The sequence below is a fragment of the Pantherophis guttatus genome, chromosome 14 (genome assembly GCF_059756535.1).
Source record: "Pantherophis guttatus breed Tessera chromosome 14, ASM5975653v1, whole genome shotgun sequence".
NCBI lineage: Eukaryota > Metazoa > Chordata > Lepidosauria > Squamata > Colubridae > Pantherophis > Pantherophis guttatus.
Window position 1 is genome coordinate 18515601 of NC_142076.1, and position 17247 is coordinate 18532847.

The window sequence follows — 17247 nt, forward strand, 5'->3', positions numbered from 1 at the left end:
CTGCTGCAAGAATATCAGAGCAAAGCATTTGATTTTTATTTAGTTTCGGATTTCCTCTCCCGCTGCCAGCCAAGTTTTTCTCTCCCCCCGCCTGCCCCCTCCGGTCGGTTGGCACCACGCTGTGCCTCGTTGAGTGGGTGGGGGCTAGAATTTGCCCTGGGAATTGAAATCCCAGGGCATTTTTATAGAAGGGAGGGAGGAGAGTATATCACACCAGCTGCTTCCTTCTTTCCTGGCACTTTCCTGATACAGGACTTCGAACGTGAAGGTTATCGGAAATTGTGCTGTCATGGAACATTTTGACACACACACACACACACACATACCTCCAAATGGGGCATTCCGAGCCTAGAATGGGCTGTTCTTAATCTCCGGTCCCTTCTGGCCACTTTGCAAGAGGGATGTTCCACATTCCACGTGGGGAACATTTTGCAAACTTCGATGAAATCCGGCGGACGGCGGTGTCCTTGGCAAAGCAGAGCCAGCTGGGTTTTACTCAAAGGGTGTATCGTATTTCCAGGTGTGCGGGGGGGGGGCCCTCCTCTCCCCTTTCCAAAAATGGCATCAGTCATCTGAGTTTTAGTTTGGGCTAACAACGTCGGAAAAGGAAGAGCAGCACCGGATCGTTCTTCGTGGGAAAGTTCGGAAGGGGCCACCACCGAGAAGGTTTGGTTGGAGATCTCGCACCCAGCTCATTTCGGAGCCTGGTCTCTCAACATTGGCCAACTTTTGACGTGGAGTGCCAAGGGGGTCCCTTCACTCACAGCTGTTTGTGGAGCAACTGTTGGAAGTTACAACGGCGCTGAAGAAAAGGGACTTAACGACCGTTCCTCACACTTAGGACCATCGCGCAACTTAGAAGGACGCACGACTTAGGAGCTTTGAAACGCTAGCTCTGCGAGAGAGGATCCGGATTGTAAGAAATCGGCCGTCGCTATTTTAAGAAAGGATGACCCACCGGAAGTGAATCCCGGAAGTCCTCCACTTACGGCAGTTCATTTAGTGACCGTTCCAAGTTACGCCGGACCTGGAAAATGTGATTTGCGACCGTCTTCCATAGTTACGAGCTTCGCAGCGTCCTCCCATGTTCATTCGGATGCTTGGCAACTCATATTTATGACGGTCGCAGTGTCGCAGTGATTCTCCATTGGCGACCGTCTGACAAGCAAAGTCCACGTCGGGGAAGCCAGATCCGCTTAACAACCGGGTGACTTAAACTTATCCACCGCAGTGATTCACTTAACAACGGTGGCAAGAAACGAGGTTAAAAACTGGAGCAAAACTGAACAAAGGTCTCGCTTAATAACAAAGTTGGGATTCCATTGTGGTCATAAATTGAGGACTAAGTTGTGGTTTTCCCAAGGCCCAAATCATCTGCCCAGCATAGCCTTCGAGATTTATTTATTTTTTTCCCCTTCCAGACAAACAGAAGCTGTCTGTCTCGGGGCTCTCTCCAGAGGAAGGGGTGAATGTATTTTTATCATCCTTTTGGTGACTCAAAACCTGGTGACATCACCAGATTCAGCCAGGCCCAAAAAATTCTTCGGGAACAAAAGAGGTTTTTTTTTTTTTTTTACAGTCATCTTCTTGGAAACCGTGCCAGGAAGTTTGGGAGGAGAATTCCAGATGAATGCTGGGTGGTTTTGGTTTTTTTTTTTTTTTTTAAAAAAAATAATAATAGAGGAGAGATCTTGGCATATGGAAAGACTGAACCGGGCAGTGCGGGGAAAAAATGAGATGCACCACTGCAGAATGTTTAATCTTGAGGGTTTTTTTAAAAAATTTTTTTAAAGGATTGGAACTTAAATTTGCATCAGTCTAAAGAGCAGCCAGGGATGCGGTGGCTCAGTGGCTAAGATGCTGAGCTTGTCGATCGAAAGGTCGGCAGTTCAGTGGTTCGAATCCCTAGTGCTGCGTAAACGGGGTGAGCTCCCGTGACTTGTCCCGGCTTCTGCCAACCTAGCAGTTCGAAAGCACTTAAAAAACACAAGTAGAAAAATAGGGACCCCCCTTTGGTGGGAAGGGAACAGCATTCCGTGCAGCTGGCTTTCGTGCCTAAGGCAGGACTAGAACTCACCATCTCCTGGCAATTCGCCCAGAATCACCCAGCTGGCTTTTATGCCTAAGGCAGGACTAGAACTCACCATCTCCTGGCAATTCGCCCAGAATCACCCAGCTGGCTTTTATGCCTAAGGCAGGACTAGAACTCACCATCTCCTGGCAATTCGCCCAGAATCACCCAGCTGGCTTTTATGCCTAAGGCAGGACTAGAACTCACCATCGCCTGGCAATTCGCCCAGAATCACCCAGCTGGCTTTTATGCCTAAGGCAGGACTAGAACTCACCATCGCCTGGCAATTCGCCCAGAATCACCCAGCTGGCTTTTATGCCTAAGGCAGGACTAGAACTCACCATCGCCTGGCAATTTGCCCAGAATCACCCAGCTGGCTTTCATGCCTAAGGCAGGACTAGAACTTACCATCTCCTGGCAATTCGCCCAGAATCACCCAGCTGGCTTTTATGCCTAAGGCAGGACTAGAACTCACCATCTCCTGGCAATTCGCCCAGAATCACCCAGATGGCTTTCATGCCTAAGGCAGGACTAGAACTCACCATCGCCTGGCAATTCGCCCAGAATCACCCAGTCACCTTTCCTGCTTTTTTTTCTAAGAAACTATCTGTTCCTATACAGTCAAGTAACATTGGGCAGTCAGTCGTTTATCACAAGTGTCAATTCCTTTTGAAAAATGAGTCAATTTCATTCCTTGGCCAGAGTAGAAAAGAGAAACCGGATTTGCTGCTGTCTTGGCAGCGATTTGTATACAACCTGTTCATGAAATATTGTACAGACTCCTTTCCTACAACTGCGCAAGCATCAGAAAACCCAGGGCCGCGATCAGCAACTAAGATCCTTCTGCAGGGATTGCCGGATCCTTGTAACTCCCCTTTTTCAGTCGGTCAGTTCTGCAAAGGACGAGTGAGAATCGGAGTCTGCCTCCACCCTAAGCCGTTTGCGGGTTAATTGCGTTGCTTTACGGGGGGGAGAACCTATTCAGAATAACAGACTTGGGAGGGTCCTTGGAGGTCTTCTAGTCCAGGAGTCAGCAACCTGCGGCTCTGGAGCCGCATGTGGCTCTTTCACCCCTCGGCTGCAGCTCCCTGTCACTCAAAATATGTGTCACAACTGCCAATGTGCGACACCCGCCGGCGTGCAATTTATTGAGGTTTTCGACCCCCAGTAGGCCAACCATGGATAAATCCAAGAAAAGTTTCAGAAGAAAACAGAACGTTTAATTCAACGACATAGGCTAGTTTTGTGGCCGCTCAAGAAATAGTCAGACATGGGGAAGGGTTTTGTGGCTCCCGGTGTTTTCTTTTTGGTGGGAAACGGGTCCAAATGGCTCTCTGAGTGTTTAACCCCTGTTCTTGTCGAACCCCAGGCAGGAAACCCTACACCACTTCAGACAAATGGTTATCTTATCTCTTCTTAAAAACTTCCAGTGTCAGAGCAATCACAGCTTATGGAGACAGGTCATTCCTGTCAATCGTTCTATCCGTCAGGAAATTTCTCCTTAGTTCTAGGTTGCTTCTCTCCTTGATTCGTTTCCACCTGTTGCTTTTTGTCCTGCCTTCCGGTGCATTGGAAAATAAGTTGAACTCCTCTTCTTCTTTGTGGCAGGTCCTTAGATATAGGGACATGGAATAGAACAACAGACTTAAATTGTCACTTAATTGTGACAGTCCTGTACAAATTCACACATTGTTTTGTTTTAATTTCTCAAGCCTATAAATAAAACCTTGGAAAATTAAAAAAAAAAAAGAATAACAGACTTGGAAGGGACGTTAGAGATCTTCTGGTCTAACCACCTGCCCAAGCAGGAGACCTTATACCAGTGATGGTGAACCTTTTCGGCACCGAGTGCCCAAACTGGAATGTGCATGCATGTATGTGCATGTGCGCATGCCAGACCGCCAGAAAACCAAAGATCAGCTGGTCGGTGCGCAGGTGCACACCAGTCAGCTGGTCTTCTTGCACGCCGGAGCACCGGAAACCCAAAGACCAGCTTGTCGGCGTGCAGGTGCATGCTAGTCAGCTGGTCTTCCTGCACGCCGGAGCACGGGAAACCCAAAGACCAGCTGGTTGGCACGCAGGTGCACGCCAGTCAGCTGGTCTTCCTGCACGCTGGAGCACCGGAAACCCAAAGACCAGCTGGTCTGCGCGCAGGTGCACGCCAGTCAGCTGGTCTTCCTGCATGCTGGAGTACCGGAAACCCAAAGACCAGCTGGTCTGCGCGCAGGTGCACGCCAGTCAGCTGGTCTTCCTGCATGCTGGAGTACCGGAAACCCAAAGACCAGCTGGTCTGCGCGCAGGTGCACGCCAGTCAGCTGGTCTTCCTGCATGCTGGAGTACCGGAAACCCAAAGACCAGCTGGTCTGCGCGCAGGTGCACGCCAGTCAGCTGGTTTTCCTGCATGCTGGAGTACCGGAAACCCAAAGACCAGCTGGTTGGCACGCAGGTGCACACCAGTCAGCTGGTCTTCCTGCACACTGGAGCACCGGAAACCCAAAGACCAGCTGGTTGGCACGCAGGTGCACGCCAGTCAACTGGTCTTCCTGTACGCCGGAGCACCGGAAACCCAAAGACCAGCTGGTTGGCGCGCATGCACAAGCTGACCAGCTGGTCTTTGGGTTTCCGGCATCTGCATGTATGCCAGCCAGCTGGTCTTCCTGCACACCGGTCCACTGGAAACCAAAGGCGAGCTGGCTGTTGTGTGCATGCCTGTTTTTTGGCTGTTTTCCGGGCTGTTTTCCAGCACTCCGGCACCCGCGAAGACTAGCTGGTCGGTGTGCATGTGTGCACCAGAAACAAGAAGAACAGCTGGCAACGGCGCGCATGCCCACAGAGAGGGCTCTGTGAGCCACCTCTGGCACGCATACCATACAGAGGTGGGTTTCAGCAGGTTCCGACCAGTTCTGGAGAACCGGTAGCGGAAATTTTGAGTAGTTCGGAGAACCGGTAGTAAAAATTCTGACTGGCTCCGCCCCCATCTATTCTCTGCCTCCCGAGTCCCAGCTGATCAGGAGGAAATGGGAATTTTACAGCATCCTTCCCCTGCCACGCCCACCAAGCTATGCCACACCCACCAAGCCACACCCACAGAACCGGTAGTAAATTTTGAAACCCACCACTGGTGCCATAGGTTCACCATCACGGCCCTATAATATTCCAGTTGTCCAGTCTCTTCTTAAAAGCCTCCAGTGATGGAGCACCCACAGCTTCTGGTGGCAAGCTGTTCCACTGGTTAATTGTCCTCACTGTTAGGAAGCTTCTCCTCAATTCCAGGTTGCTTCTCTCCTCGATTAGTTTCCATCCGTTGCTTCTTGTCCTGCCCTCAGGGGCTTTGGAGAATAATTTGACCCCACTCTTCTTTGTGGCAGCCCCTCAAATATTGGAAGACGTCTTATCATGTCACCCCCCGGTCTTTCTTTTCCTTGAATTCAGTGTTTGCAATTTCAGCCTAACGCGCCATTCTTTCAGGGATTAAGGTGCGTAGGTGTGCTTCTCTCCCCAAAAACACACCTTGCTCGCTCTCCTGGTGGCAAGCTTTTAAGAAGAGATTTTTTTTTAAAAAAAAGAGGAATTTCCCTTTTAGGGAAATTAACGGAGAAGACCAGCAACTGCAAGTTCTACTTGCTCTGTGTTGCCTCCACGCCAAAAGCAACAGTTGCTGAGCAACAGAGCCGGGACAATGGCAGCCTGCGTGTGTGTCCTGCTTTGCAGCTTTCTAGAAACGTCCATCTGTCCACTAGGAAACGGATCCAAGCTCGCCCGGCGTTCTAAAAACAGGCCCAGTGGGTCTCGATCCTGAATTCCACTGGCTGGGGATCAAGTCTTGTTTTGAGTCCTCAGAAAACAAATCGTGGCACAACCACAATTTTTTATAGGGCTTTTAAGGCAGCCCTGTCCTACTCCACTGGGGTGACGCGTGTCTGACTTCCAAGTGAGTTAGGCATCAATTCCTTCCTTCCTTCCTTCCTTTACTCGCTCGCTCACTCACTCCCTTCTTCCTCTCCTTCCTTCCTTCTTTCCTTTCTTCCTTCACTCGCTTGCTCACTCACTTCTTCCTCTCCTCTCCTTCCTTCCTTCCTTCACTCACCCTTCCTTCCTTCCTTTCCTCACTTACTCACTCACTCCTTTCTTCCTCTCCTTCCTTCCTTTCCTTTCTTCACTCACTCACTCGCTCACTCACTCCCTTCTTCCTCGCCTCTCCTTCCTTCTTTCTTCCTTCACTCGCTCGCTCACTCACTTTTTCCTCTCCTCTCCTTCCTTCCTTCCTTCACTCACCCTTCCTTCCTTCCTTCCTTCCCTCATTCACTCCTTTCTTCCTCTCCTTCCTTCCTTCCTTCTTTCCTTTGTTCTTTCACTCATTCGCTCACTCACTCCCTTCTTACTCTCCTTCCTTCCTTCACTCACTTCCTTCCTTCCCTCACTCACTCACTCACTCACTTCATTCTTCCTTCCTTCCCTCACTCACTCCCTTCTTCCTCTCCTTCCTTCTTTCCTTTCTTCCCTCACTCACTCCCTTCTTCCTCTCCTTCCTTCCCTCCCTCCCTCCCTCCCTTCCATCACTCACTCACTTCATTCTTCCTCTCCTTCCTTCCTTCCTTCCTTCCTTCCTTCCTTCCTTCCTTCCTTCCTTCCTTCCTTCCTTCCTTCCTTCCTTCCTTCCTTCCTTCCAATATGTCAGTGCAATCCGTGCCAGAGCAAATGGGGTATCAGTAGCTTTAAAACAGGAGATTTGGCACTACCTGGAAAATTAAATGCTCCAATCCAGAATCTTGGAACAATCTCTTCCCTCCTGATTCCAGTTTGTTTTTGTTTGACTCCACAAAAGAAAGCTTCTTAGAATTGCCTTTGCCCTCCGTCTGCCAGCCTGTACAATAAGCAAAATAAACAAGCAAAGCCCTGTTGCCTATGGATGATTTAAGCTTTGGCTTTGCTTTGGATGACATATTATGCATTAACGTGCATTTCACAACCTTCCTGTTTTAAAACCCAAATATCGCTGCAGAATCCTATCTGAAGGTTTTGTGTCCTGGTTGGTTTTTATTTTCCTGGCGTGTGCTTTCCGTGTGTGGCTGATCTCCTGCCACTGGCGTAAAAAGAGGAGAAAGAAATACAAAGCCCCCAGATCAGCAAGCTTTGCAGAAATGCAAAATCCCGTGCTAAGTCTTTAGGTAACGCCCCCCCCCCACCCCACCCGACAGACAATTCTGGAAGCCAATCAGATGATGATCCAGCTAGGATGCTGTTGGGAGGAGGATTTTTGAACCTGCTGGATTCCTCCCCACCCCTATTTCTTCTAGATCAGGTGTGTCCAATCTTGTTGACTTTTAAGACTTGTAGACTTCCAAAACTGGCTGGGGAATTCTGGGAGTTGAAGTCCACAAGTCTTAAAAGTCAACAAAATTGCTGGTTGAGGAATTCTGGGAGTTGAAGTCCACAAGTCAACAAAATTGCTGGCTGGGGAATTCTGGGAGTTGAAGTCCATAAGTCAACAAAATTGCTGGCTGGGGAATTCTGGGAGTTGAAGTCCACAAGTCTTAACATCACTAAGATTGCTGGTTGGGGAATTCTGGGAGTTGAAATCCACAAGTCTTCAAACTCGGCAAGATTGGACACCCTGTTTTATGTCACTGTTAGTTGCCGATGCATCCGTGAACTGGAAGCGGCGGGGAGGTGCATATTTAACAGAGGTCTCCGTTGCGTTTTCTGCAGCCTCTGCGTGCGTGTGCATGCAGGGCTGTCGCTAGGGAGCTGCAGGCTCGGTGCAGCAACCCGATACTCAGTCCTGTTGCCTGACAAGCCTCCCAACCAAGGTGGAATTTCCTGCAGAGCTTGTTGGGTCAGGATCCAGTCGCCCAAACGCTCCCGGCTTCAGGTGTTCGCAGGGCTGGCAGCCTGAGTGGGTGGAGAGGTTACAGATTGTCCTTTTTCCAAATTTGGGGTGTTGCAGGCGCCCCGCCAAGGAAATTTAGAGGAAGGAAGCCATTGGAGATGAATAATTTTTTTTTTTTGGCTGAAGTTTGCCCATCTTGTGGCCTTGAGGCTGCCAGGCAAGGTGCTAGTCCTCATTGTGTCCTCATTCGTAAAGCAAATTTGCCAAATATCACTCGACTACGGGGTGTGGGTGTGTGTTGGTATGCCATTTTTCATGGACCCTGTTGTAATTTCAAATGGTTCTTAAAGCGAACAGCCGTAACTTGAGGACTGCCCGATTTCTGCAGCTCTTCCCAAATCCAGAGCTAATCTCCTCCTGAACTTTTTGCACACGGGTGACTCCTCCCAGGCAGAATAAGTGCAAATGTGTGTGCAAATGTTGTTTTTGTGCTTCCCTTCTGAATCGTAGGAATTATACACAGGTAGTCCTCGACTGAACGACTGCAATGGAGCCTAACATTTCTGTCGTTACGTCAGACAATTGGTTAAGTGAGTTTTGCCTCCGTTTACAAACTTTCTTGGTGACAGTTGCTAAGGGAATCGCCGCAGTGGATCAGTTAGTAACACGGTTATTAAGTGAATCTGTGGCAATCTGTGCTTGTCAAAAGGTTGCAAAAGGAGACCTTGGGAACAGAGCAACGGTCATAAGTATGAGTCCGTTGCCAAGCGTCTGAATTTTGATCACGGGGAGGCGACAAAAGTCGCAAGTGTGAAAAACCAGCTGTTAAGTCCCTTTTTTTCAGGGCCGTTGTAACTTTGAACGGTCACTAAACGAACCGTGGGGGTTGAAGAATACCTGTACAGTATATGCAAATTATACATCCTCGTCTCGTAGCTATGAAAAGATTTTAGAGGATTGAAAACTGGATTGACCAGTCTGGGTGGTTTAGTCACACCGGATGAGTAAAGGGGTACTCACCGTCTGCGGCAAAGCCAAATTGACTCTGCCAGGCCCTAAAGTTTCCCTAAATCCCGGTTCAAATCCACCTGCCAACTCTTCTTGTCGCTTGCTAAGTTCGGGGGAGGGAAGCAGCAGGGGTTTATTATGCAAGCAAACACGCTTCTCTTGATTTTCCTTTTCTTTTAAAAAAAAAAAGTGCTGGTTTGTAAAAATCAAGCCGTTTGCCTCGAAGTTTAATAGTATTGCGTTCGAATCAAGCCTGGAGGCCGTGTTTGTTCCGGATGCCTAAAATGAAAATGCGGATTTCAGGTTGCGTTTTGCAATAATAATATTGATGATGATGATGATGATGGTAATAATAATTATTATTATTCACTGGAAATTGTGCCAGGAGTTTGGATTTGAGTACAGCAAAAACCACTGGGAACATCAGGTTGAGAAAGGGAGGGCGGAAAGATTTCCGTTCTGTCTTTTGAGCAGCAAACTCTTCAGGGGACAAAGCCACTTAATTAGAACCTGATTAATTAAGCCACTTCATTAGAACAATTAATCAGTGGAACAAATTTGCCTCCAGAAGTTGCGAATGCTCCCATCACTGGAGGTTTTTAAGAAGAGGTTGGATAACCATTTGTCTGAAGTGGTGTAGGGTTTCCTGCCTGGGCAGGGGGTTGGACTAGAAGACCTCCAAGGTCCCTTCCAACTCTTTTATTCTATTCTATTCCACTTGCCAAAATGTCTTGCTCCCTCTTAATGCCAGGGCCTCCAATTTTGGCAGCTTTTGAAGACAGCGTGGCTGGCTGGGGAATTAATTCTGGGAGTTGAAGTCCACAAAGTCTTAAATTTGGACTCCCGTGGATAAGGGAGCCTTGGTGTTATGCCCTGTTGTAACCCCTTTCGAAAACGTTTGTGGAAGTAGGAAATACTTAGTTGGAAGGGAAGCGTATACAGTCTTAAAATAAATGGGGTTATAAATGGAGGAGCTGTGCTCTCTCTGCAGGGGTTGTGATGGCTTCCTTCCTTCCTAGGGTTTGTTAGAGCTTTGCAGGAGGTTCACACCAGGTCACCATGGCTTGTCGAGCTAAGCCCAACAAGCCATGGTTTACTGTACAGCAAACCGTGGTTTACTGTAATAAGTAAGCGGTTGCAATGGCTGCTTTCCCTTATCCTTGTATTGGAGATAGATAGATAGATAGATAGATAGATAGATAGATAGATAGATAGATAGATAGGTGATAGATAGATAGATAGGAGATAGGTGATAGGTGATAGATAGATAGATAAGAGATAGATAGATAGATGATAGATAGATAGATGATAGATAGATAGATAGATAGATAGGAGATAGATAGATAGATAATAGGTGATAGATAGGAGATAGATAGATAGATAGATAGATAGATAGATACATAGATAGATAGATAGATAGATAGATAGATAGATAGATAGATAGATAGATAGATAGATAGATAGATAGGAGATAGATAGGTAGGTAGGTGATAGATAGGTGATAGGTGATAGATAGATAAATAGATAGATAGATAGATAGATAGATAGATAGATAGATAGATAGATAGATAGATAGATAGATAGATAGATAGATAGATAGATAGAGATGAGAGACAGATGAGAGACAGATGAGAGAGATGGATGGGTGGATGGATGGATAGATGACAAGACAGACAGACAGACAGACATAGATGACAGATAAATGATAGAAGACAGAAAGAGGGGGCTAATCATTCAATAAAGCTCTGATTTTTGGATAGCTTTTGCTTCATACTCTAAATTTCCTAGTAGTTATACAAAATACCCAGATTTGCAAATTGTTGTCAATTGCAATCAACATTCTGGAGTTCTTGGTTCCTCCCTCCTCCCTCCATCCTAACTAATTTCCTTCCTTCCCTCCCTCCCTCCCTCCATCATAACTTCCTTCCTTCCTTCCCTCCCTCCCTCCCTCCATCATAACTAACTTCTTTCCTTCCTTCCTTCCTTTCCTCCCTTCCTCCCTCCATCATAACTAACTTCTTTCCTTCCTTCCTTCCCTCCGTCCCTCCCTCCATCATAACTTCCTTCCTTCCTTCCTTTCCTCCCTCCCTCCCTCCATCATAACTAACTTCTTTCCTTCCTTCCTTTCCTCCCTCCATCATAACTAACTTCTTTCCTTCCTTCCTTCCTTTCCTCCCTCCCTCCCTCCATCATAACTAACTTCTTTCCTTCCTTCCTTTCCTCCCTTCCTCCCTCCATCATAACTAACTTCTTTCCTTCCTTCCTTCCTTTCCTCCCTCCCTCCCTCCATCATAACTAACTTCTTTCCTTCCTTCCTTCCTTCCTTTCCTCCCTCCCTCCCTCCATCATAACTAACTTCTTTCCTTCCTTCCTTTCCTCCCTCCATCATAACTAACTTCTTTCCTTTCTTCCTTCCTTCCTTTCCTCCCTCCCTCCCTCCATCATAACTAACTTCTTTCCTTCCTTCCTTCCTTTCCTCCCTCCATCATAACTAACTTCTTTCCTTCCTTCCTTCCTTTCCTCCCTCCATCATAACTAACTTCTTTCCTTCCTTCCTTCCTTCCTTTCCTCCCTCCCTCCCTCCATCATAACTAACTTCTTTCCTTCCTTCCTTTCCCCCCTTCCTCCCTCCATCATAACTAACTTCTTTCCTTCCTTCCCTCCCTCTTTTCTTGATTTTTATTTTTTTTAATACAGAGTCAAAATTTCCTTGTGGGAACCCACAAGAAGTCTTTTGCACCTTCCGGGTCTGGCTTCTGAAATTCCAGCCACGGAAGGACCTCTAGTGGTTCTGATCATGTCAGAATTGGAACGCAAGAAGCGCGAAAGTTGGCCAACGTTCAAGTAGGACAAGCAAGTCTCGGATTTAGAACAGCTGCTGGCTGTAGAGGTTTCCCTGGCATGGGCCAAAGCTACAGACTGGTTCAGTGGATGCAAACAAGCAAAATCAAACCATATTTATCTAGAAAACACTGTTATGGTTTCTTCTCCGGTATACCTTAGGCTACCAGGCTTGAAATTCTGGGTTTAGAAAATTTAGAACTTTGGTCTGACCTAAGCATAGCTCATAAAATTATCTGCTACAGTGTCCTACCTGTCAATGACTACTTCAACCACAACAATACACGAGCACACAATAGATACAAACTTAAAGTGAACCGCTCCAGACTCGATTGCAGAAAATACGACTTCAGCAACAGAGTGGTCAATGCCTGGAATGCACTACCTGACTCTGTGGTTTAATCCCCAAAACCCCAAAACTTTAACCTTAAACTGTCTACTGTTGACCTCACCCCATTCCTAAGAGGTCTCTAAGGGGGCGTGCATAAGTGCACCAGCGTGCCTACCGTCCCTGTCCTAATATTTCCCTTTAATTGTATTCAGTTTATGTATTCAATTCATGCTTATATTTATATATATTATCTAATACATACTCGACAAAATAAATGGATGGATGGATGGATGGATGGATGGATAGATAGATGATAGATGATAGATGATAGATAGATAGATAGATAGATAGATAGATGATGGATGGATGGATAGATAGATGATAGATGGATAGATGATAGATAGATGATAGATAGATAGATGATTGATAGATGGATGGATGGATGATAGATAGATAGATAGATGATGGATGGATGGATGGATGGATAGATAGATGATAGATGGATAGATGATAGATAGATGATAGATAGATAGATAGATAGATAGATAGATAGATAGATAGATAGATAGATGATTGATAGATGGATGGATGGATGGATGGATGATAGATAGAGGACTTCAGAATTTGGCTTCCAGATTGGCTGTGTGAAGGATTTGGCCAACGTGGAATCTGACAAAACTTCTTGCAAAAAATTTATTGGTCTCACAGAAGTATTTCCTTCCTGGGCTTTTACCTGCTTATCATCAGCCCAGTTATTCTGGCTATTTTTTTTATTTTTTTGTAACAACAGCTCTTTCCTAACCTAGCCTCCCCTCTCTTCTCTTGCAGATCCCAAAGGATCCTTGGAAAAGCGAAAAGTTGGTAAGTGAGGTCTACTTTTTTTTTAAAAAAAAAATCCCTCCACTGCTGAAAATCACTTGCTTGGCCTGCCTACAATATCTGAGAGTTAGAACCAAACTTCTTCATTCTTTGGAAATGGAAATGGAGACGAACAGAGCGGGAAGGGAGCTTGGAGGTCTTCTAGTCCAACCCCCTGCTTAGGCAGGAAACCCTACACCACTTCAGACAAATGGGTATCCAACACCTTCTTTAAAAACTTCCAGTGTTGGAGCATTCACAACTTCTGGAGGCAAGTTGTTCCACTGATTAATTGTTCTAACTGTCAGGAAGTTTCTCCTTAGTTCTAGGTTGCTTCTCTCCTTGATTAGTTTCCACCCGTTGCTTCTTGTCCTGCCTTCAGGTGCTTTGGAGAATAGCTTGACTCCCTCTTCTTTGGGGCAGCCCCTGAGATATTGGAAGACTGCTATCATGTCTCCTCTAGTCCTTCTTTTCATTAAACTAGACATACCCAGTTCCTGCAACCGTCCTTCATACGTTGTCAGGAATCGGGTAGGTCTCGTCTGAATGGAATAGGAAGAAAGGACTAGGTGAGTTCTCTCACCTATTTTTATCCTCTCAACAGCCTTGCGAGGTAGGCTGGGCTGTGAGACAGTGAAGCCAATGCGGCAACAACTGGGGTGGAAAGCATTTTGACTTAGATGAGGTCTTCATAGCCCACCCCTCATTTTGCATCACTTCTCATAGTCCTGATTCACCCATGCGACCGGTTCGGTTTAGCGCATGATGTAAACGCAACTCTGCGCGTGTGCGTGCTGGGGGTTCGCAGGGGTTCGGGAGAACCTCTAGCTAAGATTCTGTGCAGTTCGGAGAACCCCCAAATCCCACTCTTGGCTGGGCTCGCCCCTCCCTTCCCCTTCCAGGAGTCCCCACACGGCCCGTTTTGGATACAGGTAAATGCAGGGCGTGCATGGAGGCTCGGGGAGGGCGAAAAATGGGGCCCGTTTCTGGCCTCCAGAGGGCCTCCAGAGCCTGGGGAGGCCGTTTTTGCCCTCCCGGAAGCTCAAAGAAAGTCCCTGGAGCCCGGGGAGGGCAAAAACGCCCCCCCCATCCGCCATGGTGCAGGAGACTAACTAGGCCACACCCACCATGGCCACACCCATCCAGCAACCAGGCAGAGAACCCCTTGCTAAAATATTTGAAACCAGCCCCTGTTGTGTGTGTGTATGTGTGTGTGTGTTTAAAAAAAACCCCACAATTGAACAGACTAGCACTGTATATGAACAGAAACTTTGTCTTCTCAAGCAGATCGTTTATTTAAAAACGTCCTTTTTCTTTTAGGTCCAAAGAAGAAAAGGCCACCCATATTAAGGATGCCGTCGGTTAATAAACAGTCAGCGGTCCCTGCAACGTAAGATCTATTTCACCTCTTTTAAAAGATTCCTGACGAGTTCAGGTAGTCCTCGAGTTAGGGACCATTCCAAGTTGCAACGGCGCTGAAAAAAAAGTGGCTTAGGGCAGGGGTGGGGTCTAATTTTTTTTACTACCGGTTCTGTGGGCGTGGCTTATTTTGTGGGCGTGGCTTGGTGGGGGGGGTAAATGTGACTGGGTGGGCATGGCCAACTTTTTTTTTACTTTTAAAAGCATTTTTTCTACAACCTTAAGAGGTTGCAGGGGAAAAAAATGCTTTTAGAAGCCTCCGACGATCAGGCAACTCAGCTGGGATCGTCAGAGGCTTTTAAAGGCATTTTTTTCCCCCTACAACCTCTTCGGCTGAAGAGGTTGTAGAAAAAATGATTTTAAAAGCCTCTGACGATCCCAGCTGAGCCATGCGATCATCAGAGGCTTTTTTTTAATTTTTAAAAGCATTTTTTCGGCCGAAGAGGTTGTAGAAAAAAGGCTTTTAAAAATTACAAAAAAAAAAATGCCTCTGATGAGGTGGGCGGGGTAAGCGAGCGGCGACCGGGCCGGGGACTGGTTCGGGGGCATGGCCAGCCAATGTTATTACTGGTTCTCTGAACTACTACAAATTTTTACTACCGGTTCTTGTGAACCGGTGCGAACCGGGAGCAACCTATCACTGGCTTAGGCCCGTTTTTCACTCTTACGACCATTGCAGCCTTCCGGTGGTCATGTGATCAAATTTCAACCTCTTGGCAACTGGCATGTACTTATGACAGTTGCAGTGTCCCAGGGTCATGTGATCACTTTTTGTGACCGGACAAGCAAAGTCAATGGAGAAGCTTAAGAACTGCAGCGGTTTGCTTAACAACTGTGGCACGAAAGGTTGTAAAAATGGGACAAAACTCACTTAACAAATGTCTCACTTAGCGACAGGAATTTTTGGCTTCCGTTTTGGTCGTAAGCGGAGGATCCCCTGTAAGAATTCAAATGGCGTTTGGCCGAACGCCGCTTCGAATTGAAGCGTTGATCTTAAAGATGCTGAAAGTTTATGAGAAGCCACCCTGAGATTTTCTGAACGAGATAAAAATCAAAATGAATGCAAGTAAAGTTGTTTTCTCCGGATCTCCGATTAGTGAAGTGCGAGATGGAATGAAGAAAATGTTCTTTGAGGCATGATCCCTCCCACGGTCCGTTGTTTCTGAATCAGCCTGGACAATCGGCGTCATTTAATGTCGGGGACATCCAATTACATAATGAGATAATTGATGTTTTCACATCATTTGCCTCCATTTATCTCACTCGTGTGGTTAGGTGACGTCAAGGACTTGTTGAACCCAATGATGTAAGCCGGGGCATCTGAGGTCAAACGTTTCAATTACATAACTGCACATAAGGAACATCCATTGCAATCATTTGGATTTAACGGACTGCCTGGCTCTCCCAAACAGCCTGTTAAATGGGAGTTTTGTTGTAATGCGAGAACGTGAGAAAGGATGAATTGTGTCTTCACCTTGGGCTGCCTGATTTATCAGCGAAAGCCGCAGCTCGATGGATTATATTTTCATCTTGTTTTCTTTTTTCCATGCTAGAGCCTAGGACAGTGATGGCTAACCTTTTTGCCGTCGCGTGCCAAAAGTGGGGGGAGCGTGGGGGGGGTCGCACGCGGGCATGCCCACACCCGTAATTCAATGCGTCCCACCCTGCGCATTGGCTCCCCCTTGCTTTTGGCACATGATGTCCCAGTGGGCCCATTTTTTGCCCTCCTAGCCTTTCTAGGAGCCTGGGGAGGGCAAAAACAGCCTTCCCTACTCCCTCTGGAGGCTGGAAATGGGCCTTTCCCGACTTCCGGTGGACCTTCCGGTGGCCCAAAAATCAGCTGGCTGGCACGCACATGCATACCAGAGCTGAGCTAGGGCAACACTCCGGTGCCCACCATCACGGGCCTAGAAGATGGGCCCTGGGTTTCTGGCAAGGACTTCTCCAGGACCATTTTGGGACCGGATTGAATTCTTTTCTTTGTTTCTTCTACAGACCTCCAAGGAACTTGGATTCCAGGACTTTTATCACAATTGGAGAAAAGGTATGTCTGGTTTTCCTCCTGTCCTCTATCCAAGCTTTTGACCTTTCCTTCTTCAGCATTCCTTGATTTACTGTTTTATCTTGCGCGTCTCGTGAAACTCCAAAAGGTAGCGATGCGGAGAGGCTCACAACTGCAAGGACGTGGGTTGTGATAGTGCCACCTCCATACGAGTGTTTCTTTGTGTAGACAAAAACTTGTGTTTTGCCCAGTTGGGACAACATCCAAGGTATGGTGCTTTCACCATCTTCTTGTTGAGGTTCTCCTTGTGGTCCCATAACACGACAAAGGAACAAAATTAAAGGGAAGGAAGAATCGGAGTATTTTAACACACGGGGGCAGTTTTATCATTGGGTGGCAAATGAATATGGACAAAAAGTGGTATAAAATTAAATAAATTTGGAAGGAAAATGCTTTAGCAGGAGATATAACAAATTGAAATGTAAAAGTAAAGATACGCACATTAAGAAAATGGTGGTAAGCGTTAAATATGATGACACCAAAAAATTGTACCCAGATGACGCACTGATCGATCAATGATGCAATGTTTGTTATGAAGAGAAAAAATAAAAAAAAACTTTTTATAAAAAAAAATACATGACAAAGGAACAAGGTTGGCTGGTTGCTTAGTTTTTACTTAGCAAGGTAACTTCTTCTCACATTCATAGACCGCTGTTGTTCAAACTTGACCACTTTTTAAGACGTATGGACTTCAACTCCCAACATGCTGGTTGGGGGGTATTCTAGGAGTTGAAATCCAATCTTAAAATGGGCAAGTTTGAAAAACAGTGTTGTAGACCATGAGTACTAGCTGTGTAGGTTGTATCAGCCTTGCACCAGCCGTAGTT

At 46.6% G+C, this 17247-nt stretch overlaps 1 protein-coding gene and 1 long non-coding RNA gene across 4 annotated transcripts in view; one reads left to right on the plus strand and one right to left on the minus strand.

The window, feature by feature from the left end:
• The window catches only part of MAP2K3 (mitogen-activated protein kinase kinase 3), a 56878-nt gene that overhangs the window by 27016 nt on the left and 12615 nt on the right, over window positions 1-17247 (plus strand). For all 3 annotated transcript variants that reach the window (XM_087878634.1, XM_087878635.1, XM_087878633.1), the window contains exons 2-4: window positions 12910-12942; window positions 14260-14329; window positions 16354-16402. In XM_087878634.1, the coding sequence (XP_087734760.1) occupies window positions 12910-12942; window positions 14260-14329; window positions 16354-16402 (152 nt within the window). The remainder of the gene's footprint in view (window positions 1-12909; window positions 12943-14259; window positions 14330-16353; window positions 16403-17247) is intronic.
• LOC148112118 (uncharacterized) lies at window positions 3270-5609 on the minus strand. Its single transcript, XR_015729877.1, has 2 exons — window positions 5188-5609; window positions 3270-3682 (listed from the first exon to the last, which is right to left on the minus strand). It is a non-coding gene; the product is annotated as an uncharacterized LOC148112118 (long non-coding RNA).